The sequence below is a fragment of the Pararge aegeria genome, chromosome Z (assembly GCF_905163445.1).
Source record: "Pararge aegeria chromosome Z, ilParAegt1.1, whole genome shotgun sequence".
In the NCBI taxonomy this organism is placed as follows: Eukaryota; Metazoa; Arthropoda; class Insecta; order Lepidoptera; family Nymphalidae; genus Pararge; species Pararge aegeria.
In genome coordinates, this window is record NC_053208.1 from 6,423,293 (window position 1) to 6,446,801 (window position 23,509).

Consider the following 23,509-nt stretch of genomic DNA (forward strand, 5'->3'; position numbering starts at 1 on the left):
CATCAGGGTAACTCTTAAAAGAAGCGCCAAATATAAATATTGTTAGAGTAGGTTTGAAAAATAAACAAGGAAGTATGGAGATACAAGGAAGTAAGGTTATTATTACGTATTTTAATGTAATTTACAGGTCTTCGGTATGGTAAGGAGAGTCATCTTATATGGGAGAAAAGTTGAAAAAGTGTCCAGTTGTTGCGCTAAATAACAGTTCAAAAATCCTCCACAATGGCGCTGGTGGATGCACAGGGTATGGTATGAATGTAGCAATTGTAGATGAATTGAAGTATGCCGAGTTAAAAAATTTAATGTCATTATCGACTAAAGTAGTTAATTATTGAGAATTTCAACAACTTACGTTGTACAAAATATTGTGGTAAATATAACCTTACTTCCTTGTATCTCCATACTTCCTTGTTTATTTTTCAAGCCTATTCTAACAATATTTATATTTGGCGCTTCTTTTAAGAGACCCTGATGCAAATGTGGCGCCATCCTAATTTAATACATTTTGACGACACTTTTTCATATACACAGATGACTCTCCTTACCTCTACCCTCCATAGTCTTCGGTCTCCCTTTTATCAACTAAATGTCAATTCACAATAACTATTATACCCATTGGTTACAACAACTTGAAGGTTATCTCATGGTACCTATCAATATTCAAAAAAGTGGAGAGTAGCAAATGTGAAGGTTTAATCATACTATATTGTTTTTTGGAACACATAAAACAAGTCAAGCTGAACATGTGGTTCAAAGAAATTTGGAAGGTATTTCCCGTAAACTAAACATAAAAATAGACTACTAAAATTTACCTTTAATTAGTCTTAGTGAAAACTAATTAAAGTTGATTGATTGATTAAAGGTGGTTTATCATAGATGCAAGTTGCTTATACCAAACTCGCTTATTACAGATTTTGCTGTTTACGTCATTATGTTTACAAATATCATTGCAAGTAAAAAGGCAGAAAACATCAGTTATATCTGACATCAATGATATCAAAGAGTTTAAGAAATTATTAAGATCCAAGACAAATGTTTTGGTACTTTATGTTAATAACAATCGGTCCTCGCAAAACGTTTCGGACATGTTCAAAGATGCTGCAGATAATATGAAAGGACAAGCAACATTAGTCACTATTGACTGCAGCGGCAGGTGGGTTGGAATAATTTATTTTAATTGTCAAACAGACCAAATATATGGCCCAAACGATGGTAAGTCTAATACTGTCGCCATAATATAAACAGCAAATGCAAGGTACATGCCTACAAAGTGCTTTCCTCTGTTGATTAACGTAAGGTATAGGTGTTTCGCCTCATGCTCCAGTAACTATACCAGCAACCATAACTACGGCAGCAGAAATAAGCATGGCATCATTCCCCATACAAGCTCTGCCAAAAGAAGCACTCCTATTGCTAAGATTTTGTTTGCTACTTTAATGATAAAAATATACAAAGTTTGCATCCTGGAGATTGACATGGAATGCTTTTTAACTTAGAGAAGTACCTAAAGTGGGTTAACATTCTTTTGTGATTATAAGAAAGCATTTCTTAATTTTGATTCTTACTAAGTAAAGTAATAGAAGACTAGTTAGACTGACAAAAAAGCTACTAAAAAAGCTTACAAACTTTTTTACAGTTTAAAAAATAAAAGTGAAGGCTGATGATAATTACATTGTTTTCAGTGAAGGCAAAAAGCTTTGCAAGAAGCTAAAAGTGTCATCAGATTCACCTTACAGTATTAAGCATTACAAGGATGGGGATTTCCACAAGGACTATGACAGAGGAGTTACTGTTAGTGCAATGGTGAATTTCCTTAGAGATCCCACAGGTGAATTGCCGTGGGAAGAAGATCCACAAGCGACTGACATCATGCACATTCTGAATGGAGAGGTATTTTGTTTTTTTCTATATTTATCAACTTATGACGCAGTGGGCAGCAACCCTGCTTTCTGAGTCCAAGGTTGTGGGTTCGATTCCCACAACTGGAAAATGTTTGTGTGATGAACATGAATGCTTTTCAGTGCTGGGTGTTTATCTGTATATTATAAGAATTTATGTGTATTATATTCATAAAAAAAATAAATTATAATCAGCAGCTATCTTAGTACCCATAACACAAGCTATGCTTACTTTGGGGCTAGATGGCGGTGTGTATTGTCGTAGTATATTTATTTATTTATTTAATTTCTTTCCTATCCTGCAATTGCAGTCAATTTCATTTCTTGAAAAGAATATATAGTAAAGCTTATATACTAAAGCTGAGAGTGAATGCATAAATGGATGCTTATACACAGATACTAAAACTATCAATCAATCTATACTTAAGGCCAAACTTGAGAAGCTATTTTTGGCTTAATCTTTGTTTATTAATACATGCCTACTAATACATAAACCATTGTCAACAGGCGTTGACCAAGTTTCTGAAAAAAGGGATAGCTACTTACAAAAAAGCAATGGTAATGTTCTATGCGCCATGGTGTGGATATTGCAAATCTCTAAAACCAGACTATGTTGCCGCTGCTGGTGATTTAAAGGTAGGTTTATATCAACTAATATGTTCTAGTTATTTTCTTCTCAAATTAAAAAATATCTTTTGCAAAGTCAGGGTAGATTTTTGACGCTGAGTGTAGGTGACACTTATTAGACTGCAATCTTTGTGAACTGCCCAAATCAGAGCACTTCTTCCTAAGCACTTAGTACAACAGGATCAGAGAGTTTAAAATGTTTTAATCTATATGCTTTCTGCTGATGGTCATACCTTTAATTGCTTGCTTGCAGACAAGAGAAAATAGGGAATTATAAAATACAAAAATGCCTCAGTCAAGTATTGAACCTAGGAAGTCTTACTTGTAAACTACTAAAATAAAAAACTTATATTATATTATAATTTCAGGGTGAAGCAATCCTTGCTGCCATTGATGTGTCAAAACCAGGAAATTCAAAGATAAGGCAATTGTACAATATTACTGGATTCCCAACGCTTCTGTTTTTTTCGTAAGTTCTAATTTAAATACATGGATCTCTTTATCATGCCAACAGTTTTGAATATTTTTACTCATATCGGTTATTTAATGGATATTGTAATACTAATAGGAGCTTGAAGCGGTGATAGCCCAGTGGGTAGGACTTCAACTTCAATTTTGGGGAGCCGAGTTTGAATCCCAGATCGCACATCTAACTTTTCTAATCTTTATTTCAATCAGATAAAATATTACTTGCTTCAAACTTTGATTTCATTCAAAGTTTGAAGCAAGTAATATTTTATCTGATTGAGGAAGGAGGAGGAGGAGGGAAGGAGGAACATTAAGGTTTCCTCACGATGTGAGGAAACCTTTAAGATCTGAGAATTCTCCATAATGTTCTCAAAGGTGTGTGGAGTTCACTAATCTGCACTGTGCCAACATGGTGGACTCTGGCCTTCTCTCCTTGTGATGTAGTGGGCCAATAATGGGTTGGTTTCCAGAGAATATATCACTAACTTAAGGTTCTCGATGACATAATCCTTGTTGTTAAATCTACACTAGAATTGCTAGTAATGCTCACATATCTTGATGTCCTAACTAACCAAGTTGGCTTGAATATGAACTTATTAAAAACAAAAGTAATGACAAATGAAGACAAAGAAGAAACAATCACAGTCGACAATAACAACATAGAATATTATGTAAAAGAGTACATGTATGTTGGCCAATTGATCACAATTAAGTACATATCATAATTGCAAATGTATGGAGACAATATTGTTCATTTAAGGAGATAATTAAGAAACTTAAAAAAAAAATGTTTGGTAAGAGTAAAGCAGACAAAATAACTCATTTCTCATATCAGGAAAGCCACCAGAAAACAAGGGGTAACATTCAGAACTAAACTCCTTAAGTGGCTATGGGCTGGCCACATATTCCACCATTATGGGTGGAGAAATTGTAATCAGTGTGTGGTACCCCAGAGAGAGGAAAGAGATAGGAAGACGAAATTTCGGCTCAAGCAAAGAACACTTGGACCAGACAAGCAATAAATAGAGAAGACTGAAAAGCATTGAAGGAGGCTGTTGCCAAAGGGCACACAGATTAGTTAGAAAAAAACAAATTATTATTTGTTGTATAAAAAAAAAAACATGTGTAATCTGATAGTGGCTTAGTAATTAAACAAACGTTGACTAAGAGCTTGATTGTGCTTTACAGTGAGAGCCACAGGTATTTCCATTGGTTATAAATAGGCTACTATAGGCTACTTCCGTTACATCTGTTTGCTTTCAAGCCAACTTGAGCAATCGCATACTTCTTCAGTGCACAGTTTCTGTCTGGTAACCTTTCCCATGCAAATCTACCCGATCCATCGTTGTATCTCCTTCCTGCGTTATTTCTCGTCTTGATCCACACTGGAATGGGATTGTTATAAGATTATTGAGGCAGTCACAGTTTTGACAAATATGGATCATTTTACAGGAAAGGACAGTATCGTTTCCCATACAACGGCGATAATAAGAGACAAGCAATAGTGGACTTTATGAGGGATCCATCCTCGCAGCTGCAGAAGAAGAAAGAGGTGGTGGACGACAGTTGGTCTGAGGACACGGATGTGGTGCATTTGACAGGTCAGTTATATGTATAACATTAGAAAGAAGTACTGTTGTTCGACACACCTTTGATGCCGTGGTCTAGACGCAGTCGCAACAATGTATAGAGGCTATGTAAACCCATTACTACTGATTTACTAATGCCCCTTTTCACTAAACCTAAGAAAAGTTAAATCGGATGCCTAATGATTTGCTACGGAGAATAAAACGTTTCACCAACTCTTAGATGGAGACAAGCTGTTTTTTTTTTAATTATTTTAAATCCATAAGAAAAATATGAGGATACAAACACAAAATACCAAACAAGTTAGGTTATCTGAGTTGCTTAGTGAAAATCGATTTATGAAAGGTAAACTTATGCTCTGGTTTCAATTAGCCTATTGTTGATTTCAGTTTTATATACATAAATACATAACCCAACTTGAATTATTTTCTATTATTACTTTAGAGCTTTCATAAAAAATATTATTCTTAAATTGTTCATACTATTTAAAGATCTAGAATGACAACTAATTGACAATGGCAATCTTTGACATACATTTACAGTGATTTTTTATTAAATTCCTTTTTTATTAAAATAATATTTTGTAAGTTTTTATGATGTAAAAGAATGCTCATTCAATTCTTAATTCGTTTATTGCGAAGACACGAAGGTATGTAACTCCAGTGTGTTAAGGAAATAGTGAATCAACTCCACTAACCGTCACGGCACCGTAAGGCGGTAGGCTGGCTCTGCTACGCTTGCGTGCAGTGGCGTGCACTTCATACATTCACAACAGCTCTGCCTACCCTAAAATTGATATGTAACTCGTATATGAGGAAGATTTTTGCTATTTGATCCGATATGCCTGCTGTATGCATAACCTGGTAAATAATTCAGTGCACGCGACTGCTTGCGTGCTGGTACCCTCAATATACATAATACTAAGAAATTGTCATAATTGAATTGTTATATCAATTTAATTGGCATTATATTACAAGCATTACTACTACTAGATAGGAGAAAGTTATCTAAATAAATATAAAATAAAAAAAATATACTACGACAATACACATATCGCCATCTAGCCCCAAAGTAAGCATAGCTTGTGCATAACACCAAGATAACTGATGAATATTTTTATGAATATGATACACATAAATACTTATAATATACAGATAAACACACAGACACTGAAAAACAATCATGTTCATCACACAAACATTTTCCAGTTGTGGGAATCGAACCCACGGCCTAGGACTCAGTAAGCAGGGTCGCTGCCCACTGCGCCAGTCGGCCGTCAAGTATTTTAATATATATAACTATGCCAAAAATCAAATCGATTGGTTGCCTAATGCTTAGTCAAGGCTTAGCACACTTTCAAGCTGTTGCCCGTGTTCTTCTACGTTTATTGCGGTTTTTTACAGATCCCGTGGAAACCGTTTGTAGTAGCCAGTGGCGTGCACTTCATACATGCACAAGAGCACTGCACCCTAACTTTTTTATATAACTTGTAAGAGGATTTTTCTCATTTACACCATCTGATTGCTTTATGCCTCCCTGGGTTAAATTACTGGGTACCGGGCTACTGTACATTAGTAGCGTGTACAGTGGGTAAACGCTACTAATGTACAGTAGCCTATGTTACTATCCGTTCAATCAATTATCTATATGCCAAAATTGAAGTTATATTTATTGCTTAGTTAGGACGCACTGGAAAGACAAAGTAAACAAACCAACATATCAGCAAACACTCTTTCAAATTTATGATATAAGTATTATTAAAGTTAAGTTATTAATTTTATTTATTTATTTCTTTGCGAATTTGAGTTAGTATTATTTACAGGTCTTAAACATTATAGTTAGCTTTTAACCAAATACCGCTTAACAGCATGCAAATCATGTTGGTATAATAGTAAAAATCATGTCAAATTAATGTCACACCTTATCTATGAGATAGTCTTTAGCATAGTAACTTTTATTCATTATCAATTCCTTCAATTTCCGCTAAAACGAACGAAATTCGCGCGTCTTAATTATGTGTTCAGTATATAAAAGTGGACTGGTTGCCAGTGGCGTGCATAGAGGGTATGCAAAAGGTATGCAGATGATATAAATTGAAAAAAAAAACTCCAGTACGAGTTATAAATACTCAAGTTTTTTGTAACTATTACTAGAGATAATCTTCATTTTTATATCATCTGCATAACTTGTACAGGGTAGAGGGTACTCTAAGCACGCAACAGGCTGGTGCAGAAGAAGCTCATTGAGAAAAGAGCTGTTTTTCTGTATGGGTTGCGTAGTTTATGCATACGTCTTTTACTGCTACAGTTTTTAAATAAATCCAAGTTAATTTTGGATTTTTGTTTCTCTAGCGGACACGTTCGACAGCGTGCTAGCGAAAGCCGATAACGCTTTAGTGGTGTTCTATGCGCCCTGGTGTGGCCACTGCAAACGTATAAAACCGGAGTTGGAAAAGGCAGCCACCAAGCTCAAAGAGCAAAAGGTATTTATGTTTTAAATATTAAAAAAAAAACTGTGAGCCGTCACGGGAGCCTAGCCTGAAATTATTTTGTACAAGTAATAGGCACAAAAGTACAGATTATGACAGGAACTAAATATGACATGATAAAAGAATACAATATTATATACATTCACTTTCTTTATATGCAAAATATTTTAATTCAACAATTTCTTTGAACTATCACGTATTTTCATCAACATGATGATGCGTCGCCACGGAATGTGTGATAGAATATATATCGTACAAATAGATGATTCACATCAAAACTTCAGAAACACTTATAGTTTTAACTAACAAAAAGAAAATGGGAAACTAGTTATAACACTTTAAAATAATATATAGCTTATTTAAAATCATCACCATTATAATATTAATCGATAGACGTCCACTGCTGGATATGGGTCTTTTGTAAGGAGTTGAAAATTCTACGGTTTTGTGTCGCTTGTGTCCAGCGGCTCCCTTCACCACGTTCTGTCCACCACGAGCTTACCAGTGCTAAGTCGCCATTCCAGTACCGTATGTTTTAACGGTGAACGCAAATAGCTAGGAAATTGGCATGCCTGAGAGTTCTCCATAATGTTCTCAAGTTGGTACGGATTATTGGCGCAGTGCCCCGCGACCCTTTCTGAATGCAGACGTGGGTTCGATTCCCACAGCTGGAAAAATGTTTGTGTGATGAACATTAACGTCTTGCTATATAAGTATTTATGTATATTATTTATAATTTTTTTTATCAGTGATCTTAGTATCTGTAAAACAAGCTACGCTTACTTTGGGACAAGATAGCGACGTGTGTACCGTCGTAGTATATTTAAAAAATATCTATATTTAAAGTTCGTGTGAAGTCTACCAATCCACACTATGCCAGCGTGGTGGACAACGCCCTAAGCCCTTATCACCGGGCCCTCATAGGCCGGTAATAGGTTGTTGTTGTTACGATGACAAATACAACTTCATAATATCAACCCGTTACCGGCCCACTACAAGGCACGGGTCGACTCCCACAATGAGAAGGGGTTAAGGCCATAGACCACCACGATGGCCCAGTGCTGATTGGTGGACTCTACACACCCTCGAGAACATTATGGCAAACTTTCAGACATGGAGGTCTGCTCACAATGTTTTCCTTGAAGTTGAAGCAAGTGATATTTCAATTGCTAAAAAGGCACATAACTTAGAAAAGTGAAATGTGCGTGCTGGGATTCGAACTCGCCCCTCGGAAAGTGTGGTCGAAGTCCTGTCTACTGTATTATCACCACTTCACTGGGCTATCAGCACTTCCGGTAGTGTGCCGGTAAAGTCAAAAATATCTATATTCAAGTAGACCCATAGGTGGCACTTTTGATGCGTACATTACACGGTAGTGAGATGATGGCGATACCCATATTCGTAAACTTAAAATTAAAGCTTAAAGACCACAACAAACTTAGCCGGGTGTTTTTTTTTGTTATCACCATCTCACATTGTCATCTAATATTATTAGCAGAGCAACCTGGTTAGAGCAATAATTCACACCCAAGCTTTTTTATCGGTTACGTAGTGTTTTATACTATTGAGTTTGTATTAAACGTAAGCTTATAGAAAAGTCCTATTAAGACATCTCCAAGATGTCAATGGGTAGTTTATTGTACAATTGTTATAAATTTGAAATGCATATAAAAAAAAAATCGGAACCAACAGGATTAGAACCTGCGTCTCTCTGGCAATCGCGGCATGAGCGCTTTTTCCAATTAAGCTACGGCTTTCCTACCGTCGTTGCTGAAATTAGTATATGCCTTTTACACTCTTCAATCTTATAGCGACTGTAGCGTCATCTAGCAGGACACGTTGCAGTTTCGATCTACTTTTTCAAAGGTCCATATTATTATTATTGTAGAATTGCTTTATGAATAGGTTGATGCTGGTATTGACGATGACTACTACAACCTACACTTTGAATACTTGCAGATTAAAGGCTTGCTAGCAGCTGTCGACGCGACTAAGCAACCCGAACTGGCCTCCAGGTTCGGTGTGAAGGGATACCCGACGCTCAAGTACTTCAGCAGGGGCGAATTTAAGTACGATGCGGGGCACGCGCGTCAGGAACATCAAATTATCGATTTTATTAAGGTTGGTATTTTATTCCTTTTCTCATTATTATACAACGCGTCAATAAAAACCGAAATAATACTTTAGAGGCTTCACAGGTTTACTATGTAGGTACTGTGTATAGACTTATCAGTGAAAGCGAAACGCTAATAGTTTTTGATTTAACAATTGCCGTAGTTTTTTACTGAAAATCATAAGACACGGCCCCCTACATTACGTGCAAACGTAAAATCAAGTGACTCCAGCATTTGGTACGCGTCGCACATACGCGTTCAATTTAAATTATTTATTTCTAAAGTAAATGATATAACTCAATATCAATGTATATCAAAATATCTGCCTGATAGTTTTTTTATATTAAAACTCAATAAATATAAATAACTTTTTTTTCAACAATTCCAATTTTTTATAACTCGATAGGTTGCGAAATATATAAATATACTCAATTTTTTTTTTGTGTGACCACTCTGTTATGTAACACGCACACCGCACGCCTTATCCCTGTCCAATTAGCACCGTGTTTTTCTAATTGCTCGCCGCGGTTCGACAACAGGGACAGTGGACTGTGGGGACTGTTAGCGACGCAAACAGCCGTGTCGTCATCATCATATCAATCCATTACCGGACCACTACAGAGCACGGGTCTCCACCCACAATGCAATGGGGTTAAGGCCGTAGTCTACAACGCTGGCCAAGTGTGGATTGGTGGACTCAACACACCTTTAAGAACATTATTTAGAACTCTCAGGAAGCAGGTTTCCTCAAGATGTTTTCCTTCACCGTTGAAGCAAGTGTTATTTTTATTTCTATTTTATTCTACGCACATAACTTAGAAAGTTGGTGCGTCCTGAGATTTAAACTCGGCCCCTCGAAAGTGGAGTCACGCTCCTATCCACTGGGCTATCGCCGATTCATCGCAAAAAGCCGTGTATCAACTACATAAAAATAAATAATTAATTTTATAAAATTTTGATACAATATTATATTAAATTAATTATTTACTTTAATTTATAAACCATAGACAAGTTTTTTGTCTATGGTTTATAAATTAAAGAATATGTAAATACGGAACGTATGTGGTGGGGGCGAAAGTCATTCTGACAACACCGCGGCGATACAAATTGAGACGTTCACCGCAACTGACCAGTTGACTTCTGTTGACCTCTGGCAGCCAAGACCCTGAACTCATCCTGTGTTTTCAAATGCCCTGATCCCTACAGATCCCTACAGTGACTGTCTCTCTAATCACATGTATTTGTTATCACTGTGTAATGTCACTTTATAGAAATAACACGATTTATAAAAATTATTGTATGAAAAAAAAATATACTTAATTTTGAAAGGTTGTAGGAATGAAGTTGTCAGTTTTAATGATAGGAACTACAAGAACGAGAGCTTTCCGGTATTTTGTTAATTGAGCCTATATATTATGTAAAATTAAGCGGTGATAGCCGAAAGTCGAAACCTTACCCACTAGGGTAAGGTTTCGACTTTCCTTTGTGGAGACCGAATTCGAGCCCCGGCACGCACCAAAAACTTTTCGGGAGAAATGTGCGTTTTAATTTAAACAATTTAAATATCACTTGCTTTAAACGATGAAGGAAGACATCGGAAGGAAACCTGCATGCCTGAGAGTTTTCCATAACGTTCTCAACGGCGTGTGAAGTCTCATCATCATCATCATCATGTCAACCAATCGACGTCCCCCGCTTGACATAGGCCTTTTGTAGGGAGTTCCACAATACACGGTCCTGGGCCGCTTACCTCCAGCGGCTCCCAGCGACTCGCCTGATGTCATCTGTCCACCTTGTTGGGGGCCGACCTACGCTGCGTTTACCGGTGCGGGGTCGCCATTCCAGCACCTTAAGACCCCAACGTCCATCGGTTCTCCGAGCTATGTGCACTGCCCATTGCTACTTCAGCATCGCGACTCGCTGAGTGTGAAGTCTACCAATCCGCAATTGGCCAGCGTCGTAGACTACGGCCTTAACCCCATTGTGGGTGGAGACCCGTGCTCTGTAGTGGGCCAGTAATCGGTTGATGATGATGATGATGATTAAGTAAAGAAGTGTGAGAGACATTTAATTGTTTTCTTCCAGTCGCCGCAAGAGCCGCCGCCACCCCCGCCGCCCGAAAAGCCCTGGAGCGAAGAGGAGAGTGCCGTTCGCCACCTCGACGCCGCGTCCTTCAGAAATACACTGCGCAAGATCAAGCACGCCGTTGTCATGTTCTATGCGCCCTGTGAGTGCAAACACATTAATAACGAGTACTCTACTCACTCCCTCTACTACTCTACTCACTCCCTCTACTACTCTACTCACTCCCTCTACCACTCTACTCACTCCCTCTACTACTCTACTCACTCCCTCTACTACTCTACAATAGTTATCCACTTGTTTTAACAGACATCCTTAAAAAGGTTTACGTCATCAGCTCGGTTGTTCATTTTTGAATTGCAACTTCTTTAGAATCTTGTGATTTGAAAATGCGTCACGATAAAGAACGAAACGCACTGACGTATGGGAGAGAATGAGATGGAATTACAAAATGTATTTTGTTTCCTATTAATGTTACCGTGGAAACAAAATGGTATGTTATATCGTCATCTTCATCATGTCAACCCATTACCGGCTCAATACAGGGCACGGGTCACCTCCCACAATGAGAAGGGGTTATTATTTATATGGCAAACGTTTTTTTGCCATATTACTTATTTCTAGGTAATTTCTAGTGTAGACAAAAAATTGCTGACTGTAAGTGTGTAAGGATGTGGTATATGCGTTTTGCATAGAGCGCTGTGAACGATGAGGGAATATAAAAATAACAAACCTCAAACATTATTATTTTTAAGTTATTATAGTTTATTTCTTAACATTACACATCACTAATTCATTACGACAGTAACACTAACAAACAATATCTAACATTGGTAACACTAATCATATATCAGGAATAAAATTAATTAATAAAAATAAAGGTTTATTTAAAAAAAAAAGAAAAATTAATTAAAAAATAGAGTGAAAAACGTTTAAAAAAAGACGATAATTGATCAGTTATCGAGCGGGATGAAAAATTAATAAATTACTAAAATGGCACACGAGAATTTTATATAAGATTGTACATCTAAATACTAAATTATTTTTAAACTTTGTAAAAAGTAATATTAATATAAAAAGTAATATTAATGTAAAATTATTATAAATATAATCATGTATCTTAATACTTCTGAGACTGTTTATCTCTCAATCTCTCGTAGGCTACTTTTGGCACTTTAAAGAAGTGTCACTTGTGCCGTGTGTGAGTTACAGCACTGGACTCGCTTATTTTTCATACATTTAATAAATCAACTTATGTATTTTATATTTACTGTGGTTAGGGCGTTATGGAAGAACAAAAACAACACAAACATACTTTCGGATTTATAATATTAAGTATTATTTTGAACAGGGTGCGGACATTGTAAGAGTACCAAACCAGAGTTCACTGAAGCCGCAGAGCAATTCGCTGATGAACTGATGGTGGCATTCGCCGCGGTCGACTGTACAACACAGCAGGAGTTGTGTTCTAACTACGACGTCAAAGGGTACCCCACACTCAAGTACTTTAGCTACTTCGACAAGCTTGTGCAGGACTACAGTGGAGGGAGGAAGGTAAGTAATCTTTCAAAAACATTCAAAATTAATTTATCACAAGTAAGCCTACTTTATAAGCACTCTTGAAACGTCAACTATGTCTGTGTCTCTACCACCGGTTCGGAACACAGATTCTATCGAGAATAGACGGCAAGAAATTAAGTTGCTCTTTTCCAACATCAACATTTACTATAATTTTTCTATCCTGCGGGAGATCAGAGCGAAGCTGGCTGCTTCCAATCTACCTTGCCATGAAGATATTCATCACATGTATAGTACCCTCGCTGTATTAGATGTGTTTTTACACATTGTTTGAATGTATGCATTGGTAGATCCAGAATGAAGTAACAAACATTTTTAGCGGAACATGTCTCTCGAATTAAACCGAGCCATCTGCGTATAAATACGGAAATTGGACCGAAATTATGAATAATTACGATGTAAAATGAAAGTCATTAGCCGTGTGTTGTTACTTGGAGATTTTAAAAGACCAAATATAGTTATTCTATTAAAAAAAGTGATAGGATGCATTGTTTAAAATCATATTAATTAATAGTATCTATTAATAAATTTTCATTGCCCAGCGCTGGGACTTACTACTATTATCATATCGACCCATTACCGGCCCACTACAGGGCACGGGTCTCCACTTACAATGATAAGGGGTTAAGGCCGTAGTCCACCACGCTGGCCTAGTGCGGATTGGTGGACTCAACATACCTTTGAGAACATTATATAGAACTCTTAGGCATGCAGGTTTCCTCACGATGTTTTCCTTCACAGTTGAAGCAATTGATATTTTTAATTACTTAAAACGCACTTAACTTAGTAAAGTTAGATGTGTTGTCCGGGATTCGAACACGGCCGCCTGATAGTAAAGTCCAGCTCCTATCCACTGCGCTATCACCGTTTCTCTAACTACTATAACATAATTCAATGCTATTTACAAATAACATTTCATTTGGCATATCTTGTCCTCCTAAAAATAGAGATTTTAATTCTGAAACGCAGGTAGATAAAATTAAAAGAATTTATGTCGTCGCGGAAGTTAATTGCGAGTGTAGCTCAGGTACACTCGCAGCGCAGCTCACGCGCAGGTGGTCAACTTTACCGTCCCGTTGATTGGCTGATACCGAATATTGATTTCTGCGCAATCGAAACGAGCGAATTTTAAGGAGTCATAAAGCTAAATTCGAACCAACGCAAACCGAACGCATGGTTAAGTTAAAATAAATGGGTTATAGCTACACACAGTAAAATGTTTCAGTTAGGAAAACAGAAAATCTAAGCGGAACAAGATACTTATCACCAATGATGGTCTTGTTTCACAGAAAGTGGACTTCGTGTCATTCATACAAGGTCAATTGAGCGAACACCGGGCGCAGCATACAACGAAGACCAATCAGGATGCAGGATTTGGCGTGAACGTGCAACTAGCCGGTGATGCCGACTTCCAAGACATCATCGCTTCACCGAACCCGACTTTTGTCATGTTTTATGCCGTGTGTAAGTTCTATCATCTATTTTAACCGAGCGCTTAGTGTAAAAGGTTTCAGGTTTTATCTTCAATGGACAACTAGTAGGAGAAGTCGATTTACAAGACATTAATATTTCATCTAATCTTACGTTTATCATGTTGCTGCGTGTAAGTACTACTACCTATTTTAACCGAGCCCTTAGTATAGGACGATGCAGGGTTTAGCATGAACGTGAAACTGGCTGGAGATTTCGACTTACAAGACATAAATGCTGCACCAAACACGACGATTTACATATTTTGTGCGGAACCCTTAGTGTAGGAGTATTCAGGTTTTATCTTCAATGTGCAACTGGCCGGGGATCTTTACTTTCATGTCATGCCATTGCCGACCCTGTGTATGATACAAAATAAATAAATAAATAATTAAATATACTACGACAATACACTCATCGCCATCTAGCCCCAAAGTAAGCTTAGTTTGTGTAATGGGTACTACGATGACTGATAAATATTTTTATGAATAATAAACATAAATACCTATAACATACAGATAAACACCCAGACACTGAAAAACATTCATGTCTATCACACAAACATCATCCAGTTGTGGGAACATGGAAACATAGAAGTGGAAATAAGAAAAAAGTATTATTGTAGGGTTACGTTATCTACTTAAGGCAAACTTGTTTAGAGAAGCCATGTAATTGCGTTTACGAAATAGTGCTCTATAAAAGATTTTGCTACAATGTTGGTTTATTTTGTTTGTTTAATTCCTTTTTTTACGGAATACTCCGAATAAACAGAATTTAAAGGTTTGCTTTGCATTCCAGGGTGTGGACATTGTTCGACAGTCAAACCAGCGTACAGCCGCTTGGCAACCGCTCTCAAAAACGAAAACAGTCCGATAAAAGCAATAGCAGTGGAGGCGGCGGACAATCAAAAAGTTGCAGACTTTGCCGGCGTAGAGACCCTGCCGACGTTCAAGATTTACGCCAATGGGAAGTTGTTGGCAACTTACGAAGGCGATCGATCAATGGAGGATATGCTCAGCTTCTGCAAATCACATCTGAAGGTGAAAGACGAATTGTGATACACCAGTCGTCGCCACACAAAACCTTCGAATCACATATCAATCACAACGTAACTGCAATCTCAATTTGTATTTCGATATAGCAAATAATGAAATAGATTTTAACAAAAATTAATGATAAATATCAAATTTATAGATACTATTATATTATACTTAATTATTGCGATGATTTCTTTGATCAATAATAATATACAGACTTAAATATTATTAATAATTAGGTTATTAGTATGAGTTGTAAGTTCAATAAATTATAGCACTGTATAAATTTTACTGCAAATTAAGTGCAAATGATGTTCTAAATAAGACCTTCTGTCATGATAAATAGTAAAAATTATAAATGTCGCTCGAAAATTCAAATCATAGGTACCTAGTACACATTTATTTAATATTTTAACTACGAAGCCCTATCGTTGACAATGATGGGAACTAACCAATTTCAAATAAGTGTACTCTTATTTTTCTACCAGTTTTAAAAGTTTTAAAATAGTTAAGTCAAAAAGATGCCCCAGAAAGCTGTCTAGATAAAATAACCGTGTGTTGCGGGGAAAGTACTCTTACTAGTCTCAGTATGCAGGACTTAACATATCGTATATATATACTGTCGCGACGTTATCCAGACCACGATGTCGGCATTTGCCCCGCAATCAAAGGCTTCGAACTGCTGTATCTCCTTTACTGGGGTTTTAATATCGATCAAAGGATTATATAGACATAAATTTAAGCGCCACGAAAGTATATAATATACGTTTAGGGCTTGGATGATCCATTATTTGCTACATTTTGTTATTATAAAAACGGTAGTAATGTCTATAACTATTAATTCAGGTAAACGCAATTCGAAGTACTTATCAATTGGGATGCAAATCAGTATTCAGACGAGTTCTTCTTAAGCATAGATGCTGAAATTTCCATTTAAAATTTGAAGGTTTTCCTATTATATTTAGAAAACGGACGTCAGTTTTTATATATCTCTTAGATCTTCTGCTATCACCAGCCACCGAACTAGCGTCTGGGTGGTCCTAGGATCATTATTTTTTTTTTTATATTTTTAATCCTCTAATAATCTTTCCTTGAATGCAAAGAAAAGTTTTATTCCCCGAATATATCCACTGCCAATGGATAACAATTAACAGTCCGCCTGCCAAAACTCGGCAATATAATATTACAAATGTGAAAATGAGTCTGTATGTTTATTTGTTTGTAACGTTCAGCTCAGAAATTGCACCAATCTTGATGAAATTTTGGGCCCAACAACATCCCAGACAAAGATGCGGAATGCTTTTTATCACAAAAAAACAACCCGGGGACCGTTAAATGACTAAAATGGGACTTTCAAAATAAAAATACTATCTTAATCTATTGTTAAAACTTCATCAAATTTAACAGAAATATTATTACTTTGATTTTATTATATGGAGATAGTTCTAGACGTTACTATTAGCTTTAATACTTTTAATATAATTTTTTCAGCATTTATTATTATTAACAATTATGTAAGTCTTATTTAATTAGTTCCCGCTTTTCATAAGACCGTAAACGCTTTATTAGTATATAAAATGGTACGTGATATCTTTAATTTTTTAGTTTATATTGATAGTTAAATATTGTATTTATATATTATGTTTGTATGTATATATGATTAAAAAGGCTGCATTCGATCTCTTTAATTGACGCGACTAGCTTGACAGTGTGAGCTGCTAACCTGACAGTACACATCTGTTATAAACAACTCGTGTGACAGTAGTTCGGCTCTGATAATTTGCTATGACCACGGGAGTCTGGATTTGACATATGGAAGTACGTAACAAAACAGTGCTTTTAGTAATAGGCATCGCGAGAGTAACAAGGAATCTCTAAAATGTTATAATACTAGCTGTACCCTGCCTCTTTTCCCTGTGGCACATTGTGATTAGATGGTTGAAAAGTGCATTTGTTTGTCCTACACGCTCCGAGCAAGCAACCATTTTTGTTAGTAAAAAACTGAAAATAACATTAGCTACCTTTTTCCCTATGAAAACAAACGGTTGGCATTTAAAAAAGTAATAACGCAGCTAACGCAAGTAATAAATAGACACAAAAAAGACCTTTTTTTTTTTTTGTATATTTTAATTTTTTTATTTATAAACACGCATTGCACTAAAGAGTAGCGAATACCAATATAATACAGTTACAGTTACAATTACGAAACACGGACCTTAGAGTTATTTTAAAGTATTGTATCGTCAGAGTAAATTGGACCGCATAAACCTTGTTTAAAAAATGGTGCATTGCACATCGTTTACACACTAGCTCGCACTGTCCATCTAAGTTATTAAAAGCATCTAAGAACTTCGGAAACGAAGCTTTTTACGCAATTTTCTTTATTAATAATATCTGTTATTTCAACAAATTAACTATTTCCCACGGTAATTGCGGAAACTCGTCGTTTTTTTATGATAAAACGTAATAAATAACTGCTCACCTTTAGTGCCATCGTCGGTTTCTCGCTCGTTTCGTTTTTCTTAAGTTGGTTTATGATACCAATTATCGAAAAGCTTCGTAAAGTAAAAAGTTCAAAAAGTTTGTAAAGTGCTTTTTAGTTATTGTTCGATATACAGTATAATACTACTATAACTCCGCTTATAACGACATACCATTTTCTATGAAAAAACCTCTTTTTAAGTAAAAAGGAATCAATATTTTTTATTGTACTAAGTACTAAATATTTTGCTTTGCATTCTACGTAAATGACACGTCGCGTCGTTGTCCTAAACGATGTACAAAATATTAGATTAATAAAAAACGGGCGGTTTCGTGCTACCTCTTTCGCACGATTAATAGGTGTGTGAAAACTGTGGAAATGAGGTAGCACGTCATCGCAGTGATTTCCATACATACAGTGACTCGAAGTGGCATTTTTGAATCTTAAGATCCATCGGCTTTTTGAAACTATGTGAACTGAATCTTGAAAGTTTTAGGGAAAGTTCTGTAATGTTCTCAAACATTATTATTCCAGGAAAAGTTTGCGGAACAAAAGTTTGTCATTAACCGAACTACTGTAATTGGTATCGGCAGATTACCCCCTTTTCGATAATTAACCTTTTATTTTGTCGTAATAAATCGTATCGTATCAAAACAACGATAATTAATCGTTTTGTGAACCGTACTTATGATGTAGACTCGCCTGATGTATTTATACAGCTGTTATATAGTTATTAATGCATTTAATTACAATTTTAATACTATTATTATGACGTAGTTATTAGGAACATTGTATCACATATTTTATATTTCATATTTATATTTATACTTATTGTAATGTATAATGTAAACTAGTAAAGTAATATGAAGTAGGTAAATATTTATTAAGTATATTCTTGTATTAAATATTTTCGATTTTTTATTCATTGTTTATAAATTACATTGATGACATATATATATATATATATATATATATATATAGAATATTGTTAAATAAGAATAAATGGAAATCCTGGTTTCAATATAAATGTATTTTTTGTAAGGCCATACATTTGCGGAGTGTGTTTTAAGAAACGACTATAAAAATGCGAATGGAAACAGTACTGTCAATTCTCCTGCGAGTTGGTATAATATATGGTATGTTAGAAAATTAGAATGATATTATTAAAAAGTACTTAAAACATATTAAAAAATTGAATTACGAATAGATGGCACCATTATTATGTATGAAATGTGAAAATTTTGCTTAAATCTTCATGTGTCCATCACTGGACATTTTAAGAATTACCACACTCAGCGGTGCTGTGCCGTACATTCCTGAGACTCGCTTGATGTTGTCTTTTCACCTGGTAGGGGGTTTATCAATACTCCGTTTTCCAATGCGGTGACACCACTCCGTGTTTCATTATTACAATTTTAGCTACGCAACTCTTTCAGCTACCCTGGTTCTTTTTCCGATGAGCTCATTTCTAAAAATATCACGCAGAGATAGATACCGTGTAGCGTAGCTGTCTTGATCGCTTTCTGAGTGACACTAACGACGAACAGAACAATGCCTAATTTAGTAATGCCTAATTAAAGAAGATTCGTAGACATACATTTACCCTTCACTAATCGATTTTCACTAGGCAACTCATATGACCCACCTTGTCTATGATTCCTTGCCACGAGGTTGGTATTTTGTGTTTGTATTATCATATTTTTCATTTTGCATATAAATTTAAATGGCGCCTAACGTCGTTAGTCAAAGTCAAATATTTCTTTATTCAAATAGGCACATAGATGGCACTTTTGATGCGTTATTATATACAAAATGAGTCATCATGCAGGCGTTGGTGAAACGTTTTTTTTCTGTACGCATCACCCAAATTATTAGGCATCCGATTTTAGCGCTTCTTAGTATTAGTGAAAATGGGCATAAGCCTTCATATGAAGCGAACACGGCGTCATAAGTCACTACTGTTCAAATTGGTCTCCAGCTACTCTACAGAAGTGTCACGAAGATTTCCGAACGTCAATCCGAGAAAAAAAATCGGATCGGAAAAAAAATATCTGAAATTTGGCAATAGGGCTGTGTGTACTTAGTTTAAATAATATTTTGTATATTTTTCTCATGTGAATTTGGTTTTTTTTTGCTCCCTTTCATAATCATTATATTTGCGTCTTTTGAGACTTTCCCATTACCTTTCCATACACCTTACCACCTTCAAAAATTCTACCCGGACGCATAAATTGAAATCCCATAAACAACTCTTTAAAGAAATAAATATAAACATTTATTATTTACAATTAATTTTTTTGCTTTTTAAGTCTATATTCCATTTTTGATCAGGATAAAAGTACCTTGTAAATTAATTAAAACTTATCTAACGACTTTATTACCTCATTACAGGCGTAGCAACTGCATTATGACGTATAATACTTGCGCTAACATCTTATGTTATGACGAGAAGAGAGGTTCAGAACACGCCAGTGAGAACATTCAGTCAAGTATATGATTAGTTAGTTTTCTCATATTTTATTGTATTTATGGGATAGAAGTAATCCTAACTTAAAGTTATGTATGCGCCAGTGTTTTTTTTGTTTGTTTGTCCTTTATTCAAGCACTAACCAAGCAATATAACAAATGGATTTTTATAGAGTTAGTTGAAAGGACAGAGAGTAACATAGGAGAGTAATATTCATAAAAAAAACCTTAAAAAGTGTAAGCAACATCTAGTTTCATAATACAGTTTAGTTTATTTAACCATTGTTTGCTTATAGTTTGCAGTACACGTACATGCTATTTTAGTAACTATGTGGAAATTAACTAATACCACCTTATTTCAATTAAGACATATTTGATTTTACTTTAAGTACAATCAAGAAAAAAGCTTAATCTTAACATTATATAGTGTTAGTCATCAGAATCCTCGAATGTCTATGTGAGTTTATTTAGAAAAGTTTTGAAGTCAATTCAGAGTGACGTGAATATAAAAGAGTTTCTTGGGTGTTCAATCTCCAGAGATTTTTCAACTACGCGAGAGATATTTTAGTGCACAAGTGTGTGCGAAAACACTGGTGTCCCCTCTTTTCCCTCACTCTCATAGACCGATGGAATGGCAGCTAGGTAAGATGGCATAAATTGGAAAAATTGTCCTAATATATGAGTAATATAAAAGTATTTGGGTAGGCAGTGCTTTTGTGCATGTATGAAGTGCACGCCGCTGGGGCTGTCAAACAATCTTAGAATGCATCATCTTTAACCACCAACTGATAAGATGTGAATGCACGAATAAAAAGAAAAAACTTTTCAGGACCAAAATACTGAGAGACTAATGGGTTTTAGTTTCAAAACGCAAATGTAGCTCATAATTTACTAAAAAAAATTAAATAACTCACAGTTCACTACATTTTAAATATTTTTTTAAAAAGTTTTTATATTTATTTTTTAATATTTAATACCTATCAATGGTTTATACTCAATACTTATTTAAAATATTTTGCCTTTGTAACATATCTGAATAAATACTTTTGCTTTCAGCTTTACCGTATCAGTACGAAAAGTAGTCCTAACAAATGTCTACGGAAAAATAAAACTGTGTAATCGATCTACCTTTAATCAAGCACTGTTATGAAGCTAACAAATAAATTATATATTTTGCATAAGTTGGTCGTTTTATTTAAACTCGTTATTGAAACCATAAAAGCGTACCTATCTAAACAAGACTTTTTCTTACTTGTCTTTTATCGACGCGAAGTGAAAATATAAATAAAATAAACTATAATGCATGTATGTTTTAATAATTTTTTAACTTACTTTATTTAATTCTAAAAATTAGTGAATACTTTTATTACATTATAACATAAGTAAGAAAAAATAGAGTATACTTTTACCCTCAAATATAAATTTTGTACATCAAAGGATCAGGAAAAACGCGATTTATGATAATTCATAGACTCCGCTGCGCCTAGGTGATTGCTCTGGATATGCTCAAGTTTTTTCAAGTCGATTGAAGGTCAAATGTTTAATCAGACCTCCAAAGTAGCTCTTGTCAGTTAAACTAATTTTGCTTAACTACTGAATCGTAAGAGAGTGCATTGCAAGAGTATTCTCCGAGAGAAGCTCAGTCTGAATTGCTATTAGCATGTAGAGGATTCGACGTGAATACATAATCCACGTGTGTTTGTGGGCACACGTGCGTGGTTTAAACTGTGACATATCCTTATATTGTAAATGCGAAAGTTTGTAAGAATGGATGGATGTTTGTTACTCTTTCAAACAAAAACTATTGAACCAAATTGACTGGCTTTTGGAATTGAGATAGGTTATACCCTGGATTAACATATAGGCTGCTTTTTATCCCGGGCAAATATGCGGCTCCCGCAGGATTCATGAAAAACCAAAAAAACCGCGTTCGAAGCCGCGGGCAACAGCTGGTATCTAATAGTTGCAAGGTCAATCTAACCAGTTGGACCACAGGTCTTCAATTGGCGTACATCGTCATACCTACAAAATATCCTTTCCATCTATCTATGTCGTGCTGTCTGGCTAGTCCTTAATTTATGTCAATGATTGTAGTTGATCCATTATGTTTTTCACCGAGGTAAGCACTGTATCCGATACATCACATAGCGTTTCTAGAAGCTCCTAGCATGTTACCCATTGACGATTATCTCTGTTATTCGCAAAGATGGTCCGCCGGTTTACAATACACCTTATAGCAAAAGTACGAAGACGAGAAACCCAATATCCCACCAGCCACCACGTCTTCCCAATGGTGATGGTTGTCGCAGCAACGACTGACACCAATCAACGTGGCCAGTGCAAGCGGTAGCATACAAAATATCTCCACTCTTAGGTTTCTAAATGCTGTCTTTAGTTTCCCATACAGCCATAAGCTCAGGAAGCCAAGTGAACAAAACGCGAAGCTAGTATGTCCGCTAGGAAACGATTTTCTCCCTTCGACAACATCGTGTACTTTTATCAAACAATGGAGTTGTTTAGAAGCGACGCCGCACGGAAAACAGCGGTAGAAGAAGTCCGGTCGAGGTCTCGGCATTACCAACTTTATCAGTTCTGTGAAATTCGCGTTCACTAGTAAGGCTAGACTCCATCCCAAAAACGCTCGTACAGTTTCCACATAGCTACGGGCTAATAACAAAGGTAAACAAAATATTAGGAGCGGCACTAATATAACGGAGAGTATCATTGCCCAGGGTGGCACGTATGAATCTTTTCTTTGCCTCTTATATACACTCAGCATTTCTTCCGCTGTTATCACTCGCGCCTGCGGTTGGAATTTTAAGTGCATCAAAATGACAGCTATTAGTAGCAGAACACGTACGAGGAATTCGGCTAGGAAGTTTGGTAGAACCGTACGAATATTTTGCTCGAGTAATTGGTAGTAGGATATCACGAAATCCATCAATATCGTATTTCGATAGCTAAGCACTTCAAATATTTTTTATTGCACTGTATAAAAGTTATTAGGTACACGGTAGGCGTAATCGTTTGTTTTTGTTTACACATTCTTTGTAAAGAGATGAGTGAAAACAACGATGTTTTCTTCCAGCACCTAAGTGAAGATTCTCCTGTGAGATTCTCAGATGGATCATAGTTAAGATTGGCGAAGATAAACGCCAAATTAACATCAAAATATGCGCAAAAGTCATTGACCTTTGCCACTGGCAAAGGAA

At 35.8% G+C, this 23,509-nt stretch overlaps 1 protein-coding gene across 3 annotated transcripts; it reads left to right on the forward strand.

Annotated features, from left to right (window-relative positions):
- Positions 1-578: 578 nt before the first annotated feature.
- LOC120636123 (protein disulfide-isomerase A5) lies at positions 579-21,478 on the forward strand. Of its 3 annotated transcripts, XR_005659348.1 has the most exons (14): positions 579-767; positions 912-1,153; positions 1,683-1,890; positions 2,406-2,534; positions 2,894-2,994; positions 4,446-4,594; positions 6,932-7,062; positions 9,028-9,189; positions 11,268-11,409; positions 12,616-12,818; positions 14,132-14,306; positions 15,111-15,352; positions 20,223-20,320; positions 21,354-21,478. XR_005659348.1 is itself a non-coding variant. In XM_039907422.1 (13 exons), exons 1-13 carry the CDS (start codon positions 744-746, stop codon positions 20,226-20,228), a joined length of 1,914 nt encoding a protein of 637 aa, XP_039763356.1. In that variant the 5' UTR covers positions 579-743; the 3' UTR covers positions 20,229-21,231. The 3 variants fall into 3 exon arrangements, 2 of the variants coding, with proteins under 2 accessions (XP_039763356.1, XP_039763355.1); XM_039907422.1 differs by lacking the exon at positions 21,354-21,478 and having other exon boundaries at positions 20,223-21,231; XM_039907421.1 differs by lacking the exons at positions 20,223-20,320; positions 21,354-21,478 and having other exon boundaries at positions 15,111-15,527.
- The last annotated feature ends 2,031 nt before the right edge of the window (positions 21,479-23,509 follow it).